The following is a 17630-nucleotide window of genomic DNA, read 5'->3' on the forward strand; positions in this document are numbered from 1 at the left end:
CTTGAGTGTGTGCGTGCTCAGCCACACCCTGAACACCTTTATCTTGCTGGTGCTCAGAATTTTACTTGTAAAAATCAGTTTATTTGAGGATGGGACTTTGCAGTGGTAGAAAGGACATTCAAGTGTTTGTGTTTATGCTGGACTTTAATGAGAATAAATAGTTTTACTGCACTTTTTCAGCCTAATTGCAAGGATTTGAGAGGCAGGGGATTCACTTGGCTGGAGGGGTGAGGCTGAGGAGAAGGAAAGAGAAAAGCAGTTGGTTTATAAAAAAGGTTGGTTTATATAAAACAGCATTAAATGCCAAAACTAAACTCAAATGTTGACCTAAAAGCAAACGTTACCAGAGCCCTGTGTTAATGCTGGGTCAGAGGCTGAGGCCTTTTCACCCTGGGGCTGGGGCTGACTTTACAGGAAGCCTCGTGTGGGTGACAGATCTGTCCCCAGCCATGGCAGCACCAGCAGGGAAATGTTTGCAAACAACTAAAACCCATCCAGGGTGGCAATAATGAATTGCTGGCACTGCAGAGCTGCCCCCAGCCCAGAGCCAGAGCAGCAGCCCCAGGGCACAGGGCTGCACAGCACCCGGGGTGGATTATGTACATTGAGATTATCTGCTTGTGCGCATTGTTAAGTTGAAATAGATGCCAGAAATGTTATCTGGACGTGCACCTGCCCAGCACAGCGAGCGCTCCCCAGCTGGGATTTGCTGGGGAGATTGGTTTACACTCAGCTCTTCGCTCCTTTTAAGTCCAGTCCAGCAGATGGAGAAGTTTGGGTTGATGTGGAATGCATTTTTCACATAATGCCTGTGGGGAGATGAGGAATGACTAAAATAAATAGCAATTAGACAGCAGCATCATCGTGCATGGGATCTGCTTGGAGTTATGGGTGTGGTGTCCAGTAAAACACACACAGAGCCTCAGGCAAGGCAGGGCACCAGCCCCTCTGCCTGGAGCTGCAGGACACTTGGGGATGTTCTAAGGAACAAGGACAAGGAGCCAAAGCAGCAACAAGTTGAGGACAAACAGCACAGGATGTTTCACTGGGGGAGCAGAGCTTCCAGAGAAGCTCTTTGCTGCAGTGTTCAACAAACCAGGAACAAATCCCATGGCAGAGAACACCTGATTCCCCCCAGGGCAGCCTGCAGGACATCCCAGAGCTCTCTGCACATGGTTACAAGGAGTACCTTGGTCCTGGTCACTCTGGCTGTGCCTTGGTGCTGGGTGTGATCGGGAGCAGCCCCAGGGGCTCCTTCCTTCTGTCCAGGAATGAGGTGAAGAATGCAGCACTCCCAGCCTGGATGTGCTCTGTGAACAAGGAAAACACAGAAATGTAGTGTGTGATAGACAACAGTGGTGTGATGGCAGAATTTGTGCAAATCCTGCCTCACACACGAGTTAAGTGAGTTGCTGTGGTGGTTAAAGAACCCAGCGCCCTTTTTTCTTCACCCATGGTGTCTCAGCAGGGATTTCAGAGCTTGTCCTGCTGAGTGGCTGCACCTGTGATCCATCACTGGCAGTGATGGCAAAGCAGAACTGAATGTGCTACCAGGACGAGAAGCTGGTGCTGCCTTTTGCTGTCAGTAATAAAAGAATAAGTAAGAATCCCCAAGGGCTGTGCCAGCAGAGCCCAATCAGGGACTGCAGCAGGAGAACTCCCACCCCTGGATCACCCAGAGCCACCCCTGGATCACCCAGAGCCACCCCTGGATCACCCAGAGCCATTCCTGGATCACCCAGAGCCATTCCTGGATCACTCACAGCCACCCCTGGATCACCCAGAGCTACCCCTGGATCACTCACAGCCACCCTTGGACCACTCACAGCCATCCCTGGATCACTCACAGCCATCCCTGGATCACCCAGAGCCATCCCTGGGTCACCCACAGCCACCCCTGGATCACCCACAGCCACCCCAGAGCCACCCACACCTGGGGCTGGGCTGGGTGAGGGTGAGCAGTGCCTGGGACAGGCACAGGACAGTGTGCAAGGGCAGGGAGGAGCTCAGGGAATGGGAACACGTGGGGAAGGCTCTGGGGGCAGGTGCCTGTGAGTGCCACATGTCCCTGCAGAGATGAGCAGCTCTGCTGGAGCACCCAGGGCTGCTGGCTCTGGGCTGTTTGAGGCAGAATTCAGGACACTGAACACACAAAGGGCATTTCCAGCAGCCTGAGCCCCTGAGCTGCACACAAACCCAGCTGGGCAGGGCACCAAACCCCACAGCCAGGGGGCTGCTGGGGCAGGGCCCCCTCAGCTCTCCCCAGCTGTGACCCCATGGATCTCACACTGCCAGGGAGTGACTCCAGCACTGCCCCTGGGCTCACAGCCCAACCTGGAGCTGCCCTTGGACCACACAGGCACTGAAAGGGCTCAGTCTCCCCAAGTTCCCTTTCCCCTCCAAGTTCCCCCATCATCATCTCCCAACTTGGACTGCTTTAAAACATTTACAGATCTAAAAAGCAGAGAGAAAAAAAATGTTCACTTGTCGGGTGATATAAAACCAATCTTCTACTAAATGTGCCAGAATAATTTTTCTCCACCTCAACCACAGTTAAAACCTTCAGTCTATTCATTACTGTCTTTTTATAGTATTTTTATTTAATAAAACCTATTAAGACTACCATACAAATCTCTTTACTTATGCTTTTATCTTTTAACTGATCAATTTTTATATTGCTGACATCCCTTCTTCACCATTTGCTCATTTAAAAATTCATAGTATATGAGCTATGTCTCTGGAGAAAACGTCTATAAAATTTGTTACAGCTGGCAAATGTGTATGAGTCAGTGATAGCACATGACTAAATGCTTCACAGAAAATAAAATTTGTTTCTGTAGTAAGCAGAACTGTTTAAATGTTATTTATTTTTATGTTTCAAAGAAAATATATTGTGAAGTGCTGCATTGATTTAATACGCAGCAATGTCTGTGTACACGCTGTACCGGGGAAATTTATGAAACCTTTGCACAACTCCTTTAATTGAATTTTCCAAATCTCTCACCACACACAAATAATCAATATCTTCTGCAGAGAAAACCAGTCAGAATTATTACAGTCTTTCTTTTCAATTTTGTTGTCATCAGCACATACAGAGCACCTGGATATTTGTAATGTCTGGATCGCAAGTTATTTACACCTCTTAAACATATAATTGCTACTAAGTGAGTCCAAACTAATGTTTCTTTTCTTTTTTATTTAAAATAATTATATTCATGGGAGAAAGCAGTATTTATTCTCACGTAGGAGTTGCTACATGTTGGAAGAACTACAATTCTTTTGAATTTTTCATTAAGCTTAATACTCTAAACTAGATCCACCAGAATTAAAAATTCATAGCTGTCGCATCTTTAGAAAGGCACGTAGGAAAATAGAGTGTAAAAACAAGGGTGAAATCTGGGAATAAATGGGGCTGACACCTAAATCCAAAATGCAGGTTGACAGTTCTCTGTGTACTTGTCTGGGGCCTCCAGTCATATGTCTCATGTGCATTTCTGGATCTGCCACTGCAGTTAATGGCTTAATATTTCATCTGCATAGCCCAGGGTGCTCCATCACTGCAGAGCCTGGAGCTGCCCCCTCTCCTTCCTTCCTTCCTCCCTTCCATCCCCACACTCCTCCTGCTGCTGGCCCACAGCCCAGACTCGCCCAGTTTGGAAAGTTCAGGGGTGGGTACAGCCCCAGAGCCCCAAACCCCGCTGGGAGGGAGCAGTGGGGGCTCCCCCAGCTCCTTTTCCTCAGAAGATCTCCAAGGAGGAGGAAGGAAAGGTGGGGCAGACACACATGTACATCTAAAGGTCAACAAATCTGTTAGACTTGATTCGAGAATGATGTGAAAATAAACACCCAACAACCATCAGAGCCAAGTGGTTCAGTCTTAGGACACCCAAATTCTGCACTCAAACTGACACCAAATCGGATAAAGGGTGGAATTCTGTATTTTTACCTTTTTATCTGGTTCAAGGAGGAGCTCTGATTGTTAAAGATGTGTTTCTATTTTGCGGTGGTCGTGAAATGGGATTTATGTTTTAAAATAAATGCAGTTTCCAGAACTGGACTGGCAGGTGGAAACTCAGGAGTTTTGGTCCCTGATTTCTCAGCTTTGCTTTCATCAGTGATTTCAAAGGGCAGGAATAAATTCCATGCAGTTAACCCTGATCAGTCTCCTGGAAAGCCACCCCTACTGTCCCAGGAGCCAAACCTCAGCCCCTTGTGCTCCCCCAGCATGAAAGCTGGGAATGCTCAGAACTCGGGGAGGATCAGATTTGCCCCTGGGCTCAGCAGGATGAGCAGCCCCACAGCAAAGGAAGTGTTTTTATTTCATCACAGCCTGGCCAGAGTTTTCCTCAGCACTGCAAGTATTTGATCTCTGGAGCACTCTCATGGGCAGCAGCCATGGTTTGTGCCAGGGGCTAGGGGAGCAAAGTGCCCCTGTCCTTTGTCACAGCCAGCTGGAGCAGCTTCCCCTTTTAGGACCTTCACTCCTGGAATCTCCAAACCTAAAAAATTTTCCGTCAAAATGTGCCCATGCCAACCTGCACATCCACTCTCAGCACATTCTGGACTCCCAGACACCCACTCGATTCATCTCTTGGCAGCTGTTTTACAATTTGCTTACTTTTTGTTCAAAAACATTTTGTTTACTGTAAATTCGAGTCATGGGCAAACAATGATGCCCTTTTTCCATGCTGGTCACCCAAAATGATAAAGTGAGCTCTGCACAAGGCTGCCCATTGAGGCAGGACTGTTCTCTATGAAGTTGTTTTAAGAGGAGGTCGTTTATGTAAAGTAAATAAATTTCATGCCTCACCATGTGATGATAATGTGACATTCCATCTGGACCAAGCCACAGAACAGTCATAAGTTTTAAGCCTTGCCATAACTAATTAAAAATAATTATGAAAAACCCACATCTGAAACTAAAAGGCAAAGAAAAACATCTACAGATGCTTCTCTTTGATCACAAACTTCTCTGCCTCTCCCGCTACTGCGTTTTCAAGACTGCAAAATTGAATTTATTCTTTGTGAAAGCAAAAGTGACATTGGAACTTCATCAAAATCGCTCAGCTTAAACTCAGAATTGTCTTTTCCACCCTACCTTCACAAAATGTCTCACCTAAGCAGCCTTTGGGGCTCGGGGCTGCTTTCTGGAGCAGAGCTGGAGCTGCAGAGTGTGTGGTGAGCAGCAAGGAGCACAAAGGCAGCAGAGAGGGCTCCCAGCACTGCCAGCCCTGGCTGCAGCAGGAGCACACAGGGAGCTGTAAATCAGCACCTGCACACTGCTCAGATCAGCCCCATTCCCTCCCAAGGGCTGGCACTGCTTTCCACCTGCAGCTAATCTGCTGCAGCCCAGCAAACCCAAGCTTGATCAATTTTCTGTCCTTTAAGAGAATTCCCCACAGCAGAGATGCCACCACTGCTCCTGTTCTGGGTTTGCTTTGCTTTCAGATGGAAAATGGGAAGGTAACAGAAATATCAGAATATCCTTGGGGGAGGTTGTTGGTTTTACTGAGTGTGAGGGAATTAAAGTGTCCTGTGTGTGTCCCCTTCCCTCCTGCCAGGGCACCAAAGCAGCTGGGGATGAAACACCACCAGCTTCCAATATTTCCACAGCACTGGTCATGAACAAACCCCAGAGCTGGGATTTCACAGCCCCTGGAGTGGGTGAAATGCCCCACAAGATACACAAAGTGGAAAAGGTTTTGCTGCAAGATTGTGACACTGAAAGCACAGTGGGAGGGAGGAGGATGAGGAAGAACAAGGAAAATTGGTATGGGAAATCTTCTGGACCATGCCACAAGTGTAAGGCCATGAATGATTCCTTTTCCTGCACAGTCTCATGGGGCAATACCCAACACAATGAAAATAGCAGCAAATATTCAATTTACATTTGCAGACCATTCAGAAGAAACACATTTGATTATCATTGTTTTCATATCCTAAAGGTTTCCCAACTCATTGCAAGTGAAAAGGACTGAAAAGAAATCAAGGCAAAGGAATCAAAACATCTGTTACACAGAGTTATGAAGAGTTTCTTACCTCGGGCAGGGACTTTTCCATGGTTTGCTTTCAACAGCTGCAGTTTTTCTGCTTGACTCACTAGTGAAGAAATAAATCCAAAATCAACAAATGTTGCCCCAGAGCTTTCAAAGAAAATAATACCTCTGCTGCCTCCTTCACTTTCAAAGCATTTCAAGGAAAAAAACCCTCTTGCCTATGTAACTGTGCTCAAAAAAATTAACAAAAAATTTCAAAATTCAGAGAATTCTGACAAGTTTTGCTTCCAAGCCTCATCCCACATTTTGTTCCAATTTTTTTTCCTTCTAGTGCTGCCATGGTTCCTAATTCAGAGATGGGGGAAGGATGCTTCCTTCCCAAGGAGCTGAGGGAAAGAGTGGACACAGGAGTGGCAATAGAGGTCTGAGCTGTCGTTTGGGCTGTCTGTCTGTCTGTCCCACCCCGATGGAACCCAGACTGTGCCCAGGTAACTCCATGGTGGCTCAGAAAGGATCTGGCACTACAGCAGGGCATGCCCACGCAGGAGGAAAATGGAATGAGTTTGGAATATGAGTTAGAGAAAAAATGGTGATTGAAAGACCAGCATGTGATGCATCCATTCCACTGGCTGGGGAGAAATTTTCTCTGGTACCTGTGGCTTTACTGCCCACCTGTTCCCAGCTGCAAAAAGCAGCATCCAGGCTCTCCAGGTTTGCTTTCTGGGCTCCTTTGGAAAAGCATTTCAGATGTGGCAGCTGTGGAGTGCCCTGATCCCAACACAACAAGCATCTGGAATGTCCATCATCTCAGGACACATGAATAGAGATTTTTAAAGCCTGGAAATTTATATTCAGCCTAATCCTGCTGACAGGCAAACAAACAAACAAACCAACTTCCTCGGAAGGGGAGAAGAAAGGCCAAGCAATCCAAGTGCAAACGTTCAGCCTAATCCCCACCTAAGTACCCACTAAGTACCTCACTATTTACTGAGCATTTCCATAAGTAAAGGTTTTCCAGGTTTTGCTTTTCCAGGCTTGCCCTCCCCAGCGTGCCTGGCTTTTATGTCCCTGCTGGATGCAGGGGACACCTGAAGTGCATTTTTCCTGAGTGCTGGGCAGTACCAAAGGGAACATCTGGAGTGATCCCTGTAAATGTTCCAAGGGGATAAATAAATGTACTGAACTCTCCTCACCCAGCGCTTGGGTTTTCTGCAGTTCAGCACTCAGGTCACAGGACGAGTGGGAGACTCCGAGGATGTTTTCCAGCTCTCTACTGCCCTCCAAAGCCTGGAAAACAACAATTAGAATCAGCCTTAAATCCCATTCCCAATATCTACTCCTTATCTACAACATACCAAAACCAATTTGGAAATTGTTCATAAGCTCGAAATTCCTCATTTTCTAAATAAACACTGCAATTTAAATATTTTCAATTAGTATCATTGTTTGGTTTTTATTTTTTAAATAAAACCTTGCTCACATGAAATAAATCAACACAGTCCTCTGAATACACTGAATTATTTCTCAGCTATTGATGCACAGCAATGAACCTTGTGCTAAATTTAGTCAGGAAACAAAATGGGAAAAAAAGAGAGCAGTGATTTGCATTTGAACATGTATTGGACTATTAAATAATGATACTTTAGTGCTAAATTAAATGGTACAATCACTTCAACACAAAAGGATCTTTAATCCTCAAAGACATAAAAATCTATGCAGTTAATTCATATTTTGAGTTATAAATAATAATTGAGAACTACTTCATATTGGTTCTATTTCTGTACAAATTAAAAACTGAGGACATGGAAAAGCAACTCTTCTAGTTTAAAAAAATCCAGTAAGTTTTTGAGTTTGTTTGCATTTTCTGGATTTCCAAGTCCAGCTTGCCTGGTTTCAAGTCTTTTATTTGTTTCCCTACCCCTTCAAAGATCAAATGTTGCATATAAAATCCTAATTTTGCTTTCAAATCCTGTATTAGAAGTAGTTTAAAAGACAAATCAGTGTAAACCAGACCTTCAGGCTTGTCAGATTTGCTCTTAGTTTCAGAATTCTGGGCAAGGAATTTCTCACTTGGGAGTGCAGTTGCAGGAACCTGTGTAAAAAAGGTGAAACAATTCCAATTATCCACGTCCCCACTCACTGAAAATCCATGTTTGGAATGTTTCCCAGAGGTTTTTCTCATTGGAATGGGGATGGATCAGTTCAGCTGTGAGGATTTATATCAGTGTACTGGACAATGTATTTTCCATCTGTAAAATTAAGTGTGTATAAGTCACATGAATATCAAGTGTGGGTGTTGGCTTAGAAATGTTTTTATTTGAATGTTACTGCTGGTCTCCTGCAAAGCTTTTAAAAACATTCTGAATTATTGAATGCAAACATTTCCATATCAATGAGGCCTCTAATTACTCCAATTGTTGTGTAATTCCGGGTTCCTGTCACTAAGAGATGAGGCTGGATGTGTTGACCAAGGGATTCACTGAATCACAAAAGAAGCCCCCAATTAATCAATTTACAGTTTTACAGCGGTATAATGTCAATATTTTATTTTCCACTGTTTAAATGTCATCCCAGCAATCTGTCCAGCTCCATCACTTGGAAGACATTATCCCACACTGAAGGAATTTCAGCCTAAGGATGTGGGAAAACATCCAGCAGAGGCAAAAACCCCAGGAAACAAATTGTGAGTTATTGCAATAATGCAAATAAAGAGCTACAACTTCAAACATAATATTTAGGTGAATAAACATCACAGTCATTGCCTGGTGGTGAAAATGAGAAGCAATCAGAGCCCTGCAGCCATAACAAACTCCAAACCGAATGCACTTACACATCGTGCTCTGTTTGAGGCTGCCCTCTCCTGGATAATCCGCTCCCGGATTTGCTCTGCTCGTTCCCATCTCCTCGGAAAAAGAGAAACATTTAGGATAAAAATCAGATGTGGGGTATTTGAAGCACCTGAAGGAGGAGTTGGTGTGAACCTTGAGTGCTGAGTGATCTTTTGAGAAGAGGAAAAACCTCCAAGCTCACTTGGAAAGCAGGATTTGGAATGAACCACACTAAATTATTTATAATTTACACTTTTGGAATTTGAGCTCTCCTCAGTTTCTGGAAAGCTTGGGATTACAGCATTAACACCTGGAAGTTGGAATCATCCTGGCAGATATTTACTGTGCTCTTCCAGGAGCTTTTTATCCCATTAACTGCAGATTAACATCCAGCATTATCCTGAAAATGCTGGAATGACTGAGCCATGGAATTCCCATTTCCCTTCATAAAAGCTGCCTGGTCCCAAGTTCGTTTCCTAAACACCCACAAAGATTCTGGGAATTGCTTCCAAAGGCTCCAAATGTGCTCTACTGACAATACAATATTCCACTCTGGCATGTGAGGGATGGGGCAGGATAAATGTGACCTCTGACCACAATAGATACTCTGAATTTACATGATTTATCCAATTCCCACAGGAATCAGATCAGAACTAAACCAGATTAAAATTTTAGCTTGTCTATCAATACTTGTTCCAGCAATAAAAAAGTCATATCTGACTATCAGAAATGATTTAATTGTGGCTGAAGCTGAAGGCATCACAAAACGTGGGGATTCTGTAAATTCACCTTTAAGTGAAAGATTTGGAATTTACCATGAGTTTAACAAATGTACAGATCCCAGACAGACCTGTGGAATGAGGAGCTTTCCACATTTCACTGTAATAATTCTCCTTCCTGCCATCAGACTGAAAAAAAGAGACCACACTCAGCATTCAACACTTTGATTTCTTCTAGCTAGATCTAAATTATTACATCCAAGTCTCAGCACTCAAGGATAAATTAACTTTTAATTTTAATATTTTGTAAAACATTTAGAAACACTTCAGGATGACAAAGTGCTATAAAAGTTTAAGCTTTAATACAGTAGCTAAGAGTTAAGACCCTCAAAAATTTCATTTTAAATCTGAGTAGTCAATAGAACTTGGACTTAAATCAGTCATCAATTATCACACAGGTCATACTTTGGGTACTGTGGGTTTTTAGAAGGGGAGCAGAAATTGTGGGTTTAAATAGACAGCCTGGAACCTGGGATTTAATAATTATACACCATCTTATGGGGGAAAAAAGAAAGAAGAATGGCAGCAGGATAAAGAATTAGGATAAAATCTAAAATCCTGGAGGGAAGCTCCACTTTGCAGATGCATCAGGAGAGGATGTGGTACAGCAGCTAAAATCTGCAGGCACCCAGATAAATTTCCAACAGTGGCTGTTCCACCTTGCTCAGAATATTTTTACTCAACATAATTCATAAATGTTGGTGAGGCCTCAATTACTGTACATAAATTCCAAAACCTCTGGGAAGTAAAAATTCTGCAACCCAACAAGAACCAATGGCTGAAAATTAAAGCCAGATGAATTCAAAACCAGATTTTTTCTTAGTGACTAATATAATTGACAAGGAATTTGCTAACAGCAGAAGTGATGGACTACTACTACTACTACTACTACTACTACTACTACTGCTACTATTATTATTATTATTACTACTACTAATAATAATATTATTAATAATATTAATATTAATATTAAGACTTAACCATCTTTTCTAGATATTAAGGTTTTTACTTCCTTGTACTGCAAGGAAATGAAAGCTCTATAGGGAAAGGTGACAAAAGGTCCCTCTGTATTCTTCTTTTCAAAATAAAAAGTTACACCAGGCGACCTGAGGTTCTCAATACTTAGAGAGGCCACAACCACAATATTTTTATAATATTTTTACAATATTTTTACACAGCCATAAAAGCAGCTCAGTCTACTGAAAATCTGCTTCTTGAGCAGTCAGAGTCAAAAGCTGTGACTGTGGAACTAAGTGAACATTTATCCTAAAGTGAACTGGAAATAATATCATGATAATCTTACAAAGGTGTGTTTTCTGAGAGCTGGTAACATTCAGTGTTATATAAATTAAAAATTGCCTCACTCAGTTTTATAAACACCCCCGAGATTTGCACTGCAAAAATTGAAGCTTTAAGCCCCAACTTTGGCTTTTCCAGAAGAGATTCTTTGAGAGGAAAAAGCAGAAGGGAGAGAAGTCCCTAAATGCAGGAGGAAGCAGGAAAATGCTGCAGTAACAACCAGGGAATGCCCAGCTCACCCTGTGCCCGCTCACTGCAGGGAGAGGAGCAGGGGCTCAGCTGGCACGTGCCCGTGGTGGGGGAGTAGCAGTTCAGGCTGCTCCTTCTGGCCTTCAGGGGGGTTGTCTCAGGTGCCTGAAACAGAGAAAAATGCAAAAAAATTCCAGAGGAGTATTGACAAAACCTCTCTGAACCTTTTTTTTTTTGTTCCCTAATTCCTGGCTTTATGTATTCCCATTATGGAAAGCCCCTGTTAAAAGTTGTGCTGGGCTGACTTGGTGCTCATCAAGCTTCTCCATCACTCTCTCCTCTCAATAAAATTAGTGTGACTCTAAAAAATAAAAAATCTTTTCAAACACTTTGTCTGCCAGGTTCCATAAAGAAAAAAATTATTTTTTCTTTATATATTTAAATTTTTTTTCCCAATGATTTAGTTATTCTGCCATGATCACCTCAATGTTTGAGGTTTTTTTAAAGCAGCCAAACCAAGTTATTATTTTTATTCCAGTAATGAGAATTTAAGACACAAATATTTTTAGATTTTAATTGTATCAAAAGTTATTTCTAATAATTTTTTAATTTAATTTTTTAAATTGAAAACATCCAAAGTGAATACCTTAAATCCAAAATTTTGTCTGTGGTTCAGGGTTTCAATATGTCCAATGATATAAGAGGAATTATTGAATGATGTTAAAGGATTTGGGCAGAGAAGTTTTCAGAAGAACAAGTCTGCAGTGCTGGAATCAAACTGGGATTATCTGGGACACACTCTAGCATGGATGCTGAATTGCAAGGATGAGAAACTGGGATTTTCTGCACATTCCATGTACAGAAATTAAAAAAAAACAACCCAAACCCTCACTTCACAACCCCCAAGTGCTGCTGTTGGTCATCAGTAGTGGGACTTGTAGCAGATTTTAAAAGATTTTAATGCTGCCCACTTGCCTCTGCCTTGTTTTAGTCTCAAATACCTTAAATATTTTCACACCTCTCATTTATACTCTTGTTCCAGTCTAGCAGCATTTAAACTTCACCTCATGGAAATTCTCACTCTGTCTTGCCACATTCAGGCAGGTTAAAGAAATGCTTCCAATAATCTTTAAATGAAATATGAATTGAAGTATCAATGTCTATTTAGGGATTAACATGTCATCAAATCTCCTTTTCAACAGAGAAATCTCCAAATATTTCAGACAATTTTTCCTGCTTGAACAGCAGTCACCTCACCCATTTCTGGACATGGATAAGGTTATTTTAAACAAAATTCCTGCAGCACTTAAAAGAACAATTTTTATTTGTCAGTAAGATTTTCTCCTCCAGGAAGAAGAATTTTACTCCAGTTATGCAATTTTTTAATGATACCATGCTAAGATTCCAAAAATCTAAAAATACTCATTCCTGATCTGGTAAATTCATGGTTTTGATCCATGGAATGAGGAATTGTTGATAAAAACAGGGAAGGAATGACAGCAAAGATTAATAATGTATTTCACCCAAACAATGAGTTCACTACTTTCTATTCCTTCTTTCCTTCTATAAAGTTACTTAATTGAAATCTTTGACATGCCTCTATTGGAGACGTCGTGTGAACTAAAAATCAGTGTAAAGCCCCATCCCTGAGTCTCCACAAAGTTTCTATCACTCAGGTGGGTTTTTCCTCAGCTCCACAAGGGCTTGACTGCAGGTAAACATGGATTAACTCTTTTTATCTCATGGGAGGGGATGGCTGTAGGGCAGGAAAAGCATTCCATGGAATTTCAGCTGGACCACTTGTCTACAAAAATTCTACTGCAGCCCAAGAAACAGCTGCAAAATCACAGTCCCAGCTGCAAAATCACAGTCCCAGCTGCAAAATCACAGTCCCAGCTGCATTCTGAGCAGAACAAGTTGGGTAATGGTACACTAAGCTGCTAATTAAACTGTTAATGATTTATTTTTGGTGCCAGTGTGATATTTTGCACCTCTGTTGAAATATTCAAATAATAAGTATCCAGAATTTTTTTAAAAGCCCAATTTCTGCCCTACTCAATACCACTGAGGCCCCCCAAATATGTGCTGCACATACAAAAATCTCTTGGCACGGAGATTTATTGGGAGCTCATTTGCTGACCAGCTCTTTCTCCCTGCACCTCTCCAAAATTTCCCTTCCTTTGCACCCTGCCACCCCCCCTGGCTGCAGCAGGAGCCACTGTGGGAGGTGACAAAGTGACATATGTCACGACATGCTGGTGCCTGGGAGATGCTGGGGCTGCATTCCCAACCAACAACAGCACCAGTACAATTTTATTTTGCTTGTGCTAAGTGCAGTGAAATTGATGGCAGCGTTAGGAGTTTATTGTTTCATTATGCCAGATTAGCTGAGGGAGGTAATTACAGCCCCGACATGAAAATGCCTTTAATGTTTTCATTTCAATTTTGCAGTTTCTAATATGCAGATTACAGCATTATCATAATTCCATATTGCCGCATGTACAATTACATGGCAGAACGTTTGCTTCCCAGGATAATGGAGCTAATTTCTAATAAATGATTTCACCAAGGATCTTAACTCATTCAGCTCTTGGGTAAATAGTGGTGGCAATAACAATATGCACATTTTTCAAGTGATTCATGCAGATGTACATTACTTAACGCCAGGCAGTTCTGTGACAAATGAAATACAATCAATTTTACACTAATATTTGCAGCAGTAATTTTGTGCTTTAAGATTTGCCCAGACAACATCCAATCTGTAACAACATAAAGGCAGCTAAAATGAAATAGATTGTTTATATCCACATTTATTTCTGCACACAGATATATGTACATATATATTTATACAGCCCAGATGGCTCCACACACCAAAAAATACTTACATTATCTTTTTTAACAGTGTCCAAATTTAATGCTCTCTTAACCCTGCAGGAGAAAAACAAGGACAGGTTTTATGGTCACGTAGACACAAAGATTTCTGTTAGCAAGGTCTGTAATTGATAATGCTAAAGACAGTTTCCTTTTTTGGTTTCACATTTACTGATGGCATCCAAAGCAAATCCATTCCCTGAATGTTGCTTGTTTAGGAGGATTAAGTGTTTGCCTAAGAAAATCTGATTCTCCATTTTATACCAGAGATAAAATCCAGGCACTGAAGTGAAATCATGCTGAGTATTTATCTTTTCTCCAAGGCTATAAACAACAAACCTCCCTCCAAAAGCATTTCCATTTACATACCTTCTGAGCAAGGCTTGGAATTATTTTGCCAGCAGTCGAAATAATGTTTAAGACATTTAAGACACAGGTACAGGCAAGGTGAAAAAAGGAGTTTTTCCCCATCATTTTAGCTCTTAACATGATTCAGTGCCAGCAGGCTATGACTTAACAGGGGAACAGATGCTCTCTGCCTTTACAGGTCCCCAAACCATAAGAAAGTGTTTGCTTCCCTTCTTCCCTCTCCTGATTCAGGAACATGCCAAGCTCTCTCTGCAAAATCTGCTCCTCTGAACTGGATGCCCAGCTGTTAATGGCAACACTGGAAGAGGAAAGCTGAATATTTATAATACTTTATATGGTACAGCTGTCTGCTAAAGAGCAGTCATCAAAATTTTATTGAATGCAGGCGAAATGCTCCAAGGAAAGAAAGGTCAACATAAATTAAGACTATTTTTCCCAGAGACAACTGAAACTTTTTAAGCACGTTCCTAAATCTTAACAATAGTTTACAGCGTGATGTAAAACGATGAGAAAAAAAAAAATCTTTGTAAGAACAGTCCCCAAGAAACATATATATTATACTGAATTAAACAAGGTTTGGAATATACATCATATTTCAAGAACTTAGTTCAGTTTTCATCTTGGAAAAAGAATGTTTTGCCTTGTAAGGAATTTAGATGACCTCATTCCAAACATATCCTTTTCAAATTTATGCTGCTATTCCAAAACTGTAAATTAAAGGATTGGGAAAATAGAATGGAAACACATCTTTGATCTGTAACTCAGGCAAGGGTCTTATATGAAAACTGTTTTACAGCTATCTCTATTACAAAAAAGGGGAAAAGAAATATCCCGTCTTTAAAAAGCCAAGTAAACAGGTAACATTTAAATTAAAAAGGCCTCTGAAATCCTGGCCAAAGGGCAGCCAAAGCTGCAACAGTTTGATGGAATTCTTTACAATGTATTTCTTTTTTAAAGAGAAGCCCATATAGCTCAAGGAATCCCGACTCCATTACAGCTTCCAGCTCGTGGCAGCAGAGAAATATTCCATTTATTAATGCACCCACACTGCGGGGATGCTCTGGGGGCCAATGCATTTGCATGTTCCACCAAGGCATGTTCTGATGGAAGTTTTTATGGCAGGTGTCAAAAGGAGCTGAAAGCCAAATGAAATCAGGAGCAGGATCACAGCTGTGGGATGAAATAAATGAGAAACTACATGAAAATCCCACTAAGTTATAAACACTGAGAACATTTCTTGGGGGAAAGCTGTGCACTGATGAAAGCCTTGTTCTTTGAAGTCTGTCAAATATTGTGTACAGCCACAGAGCAGCACACAGCCCAGATTTCTCTCTGCAGGCACCCTGAACTCTGGGGGCTGAGAGGGAGCCTCATTCCAAGCCCTTCAACGCTGGAAAGAGCTGCAATGTTGTATTGGAAAATAGGATTTTAGCTTTAGGAGATCAACCTTACCTTGTGCCACCCAACAGCCCGCCTTGCTTGGGGGCTTGTTTTCACTGATTGTCTTTTCAATGCCATAATGTGAGAAGTTAAAGCAAAATAATTTAAAAATTCTGTTCCAACTCCACACACAGACCCCTGAGACTAAATTCATACCAGTTCCTCACATGAAAACCCTGTTGGTTGAACTGTCCTCTCTCAGATCTTCCAGAAGAAGAATGCGGGGGAGAAAACAATACATGCAGACAGAATTCCTCAAGTATTTTAGGAAAAAACATGAAGAGCACCACTTTTAGTTTGGTTTATTTTTTTTTTTTTTTTTTATATAGCTCACTTTGCCTGTGGTGCAGAACCAATGTCAGAGTGGAACAAGAAAAGGAGACAAAAAGATGGGGCACTTGTGGTGAGAGTATTCAACATGAGTTTCCTACCCCTGAATTAGCCTAACAAGGCTTAATTTATTTTGTTAATCATGCAGAGTATGATGGCACGTGTTTACAGCCAGCTGTACAACCTGCAGTGATTATTTTGTGCCTAATATTTATCAGGTTAAAGAACTTTCTTTATTCATCTCCAGAAGCTCACAATGAGCACAGACACACAAGAGCAGCACCAGACTTACATGACTTGATTAATGACTTACTGCTTGATAAATTGCAAAATATAGGAGAAAAATGAGCAGGATTTATTCCCACTGGAGACAAAATGAAGAGATACAGCCTGATGGGAAATGGACATGGGGGTGTCATGCCCTGATCTCCACAGGCCTGCAATTCCTTCCCACCTCTCTGCACCTGAGTGTGTGTGAATCTATAATTCAGTCACTGCTGTAATTGTAGTAAATCCTGTTGAATCACTTTATAAATATTAAATCAGTCAGTGATTAAGTGCTGCTAAACTCTTTTGCACCTGTATCTTTTGTATCCGTATCCTTGTCTCCGTGACCCTTTTGTATTCCTGGTCTCCATGTAAATCATTCTGAATTGATTCTAATCCCATTTTCCTGTGTATGCTCCATCTGTGTAGGAAGCAATAGAGTGAACCTTGCCATCAAACTCTGTTGAAGCCACACTTTCACAAATTCATACCAAAACCTGCTTTTTTTTGCCAATCCCTTTAGTGGTGGCCAAGGGAGGGGTCAGAAGATGGACCAGGCTTTGCCCAGCAATGGGACAAGATGCAGTAGGCAGAAAATGAGTTCCACCTGGATGTGAGGAAGAAATTCTTTCCTGTGCAGTGACTGAGCACTGGAACATGTAGGGGGGATAGAATATAAGTAAATAAAGGTAGTATAGAATGTAATCTTACCCCCTAAAGAGTTGCAGCTGAGCCAATTATTAAGGATTAGGAGCAGGCCTCATGTTACCAGGCCATACCTGTAGCCAATAAGAAGAGTGTTATAAAAGAGTGGGGTGGTGGGAACTGGAGTTAGTTGGCTGCTGCAAGGACAAGGAAGACTCAATGCATAGAGGAGGTGCCTACAAGAAACATCAAGGAGGTATGAAACTCTAGCAATATGGAACTCTTGCAATGTAATGTAATGGAGCTTTTGCACTATAATGACAGCAGGAACAGATTGTTCAGAGATGTGGAGTCTCCCTCACTGGAGATATTCCAGACCTGCCTGGATGCCAGCCTGTGCCATGGGCAAGGCATGACCCACTGTGGGTCCTTTCCAAACTGAACCATCTTGTGATCCTTCTTCTTCCCCCTCTCCCACAGAGCCCCACGGGTGTTATCCATTCTATGTAGAGATATAGAATCAGAATAATTGGGACTGGAAGGGATCTCTGGAGCTCATCCAGTCCAAACCCCTTGCCAAGGCAGGATCACCCAGGCTTCTCCAGAGATGGAGACTC

General features: G+C 42.0%; 2 protein-coding genes across 3 annotated transcripts in view; one reads left to right on the forward strand and one right to left on the reverse strand.

The window, feature by feature from the left end:
• ITGB3BP (integrin subunit beta 3 binding protein) overlaps positions 1–17630 on the reverse strand; it is an 18296-nt gene continuing 666 nt past the window's right edge. The window contains exons 2-9 of one of the 2 annotated variants that reach the window (XM_058808322.1): positions 13977–14019; positions 11142–11256; positions 8827–8899; positions 8010–8088; positions 7190–7283; positions 6040–6099; positions 1190–1310; positions 1–809 (exon numbers count right to left, since the gene is read on the reverse strand). In XM_058808322.1, the coding sequence (XP_058664305.1) occupies positions 1201–1310; positions 6040–6099; positions 7190–7283; positions 8010–8088; positions 8827–8899; positions 11142–11256; positions 13977–14019 (574 nt within the window). In that variant the 3' untranslated portion in view covers positions 1–809; positions 1190–1200. The remainder of the gene's footprint in view (positions 810–1189; positions 1311–6039; positions 6100–7189; positions 7284–8009; positions 8089–8826; positions 8900–11141; positions 11257–13976; positions 14020–17630) is intronic. The other variant, XM_058808323.1, reaches the window with a different exon arrangement.
• The window catches only part of EFCAB7 (EF-hand calcium binding domain 7), a 20148-nt gene continuing 19734 nt past the window's right edge, over positions 17217–17630 (forward strand). The window contains exon 1 of the mRNA XM_058809015.1: positions 17217–17269. The gene's annotated coding sequence lies outside the window, so the exon portion shown is untranslated. The remainder of the gene's footprint in view (positions 17270–17630) is intronic.

Source organism: Ammospiza caudacuta, chromosome 7, assembly GCF_027887145.1.
Source record: "Ammospiza caudacuta isolate bAmmCau1 chromosome 7, bAmmCau1.pri, whole genome shotgun sequence".
Taxonomy (NCBI): domain Eukaryota; kingdom Metazoa; phylum Chordata; class Aves; order Passeriformes; family Passerellidae; genus Ammospiza; species Ammospiza caudacuta.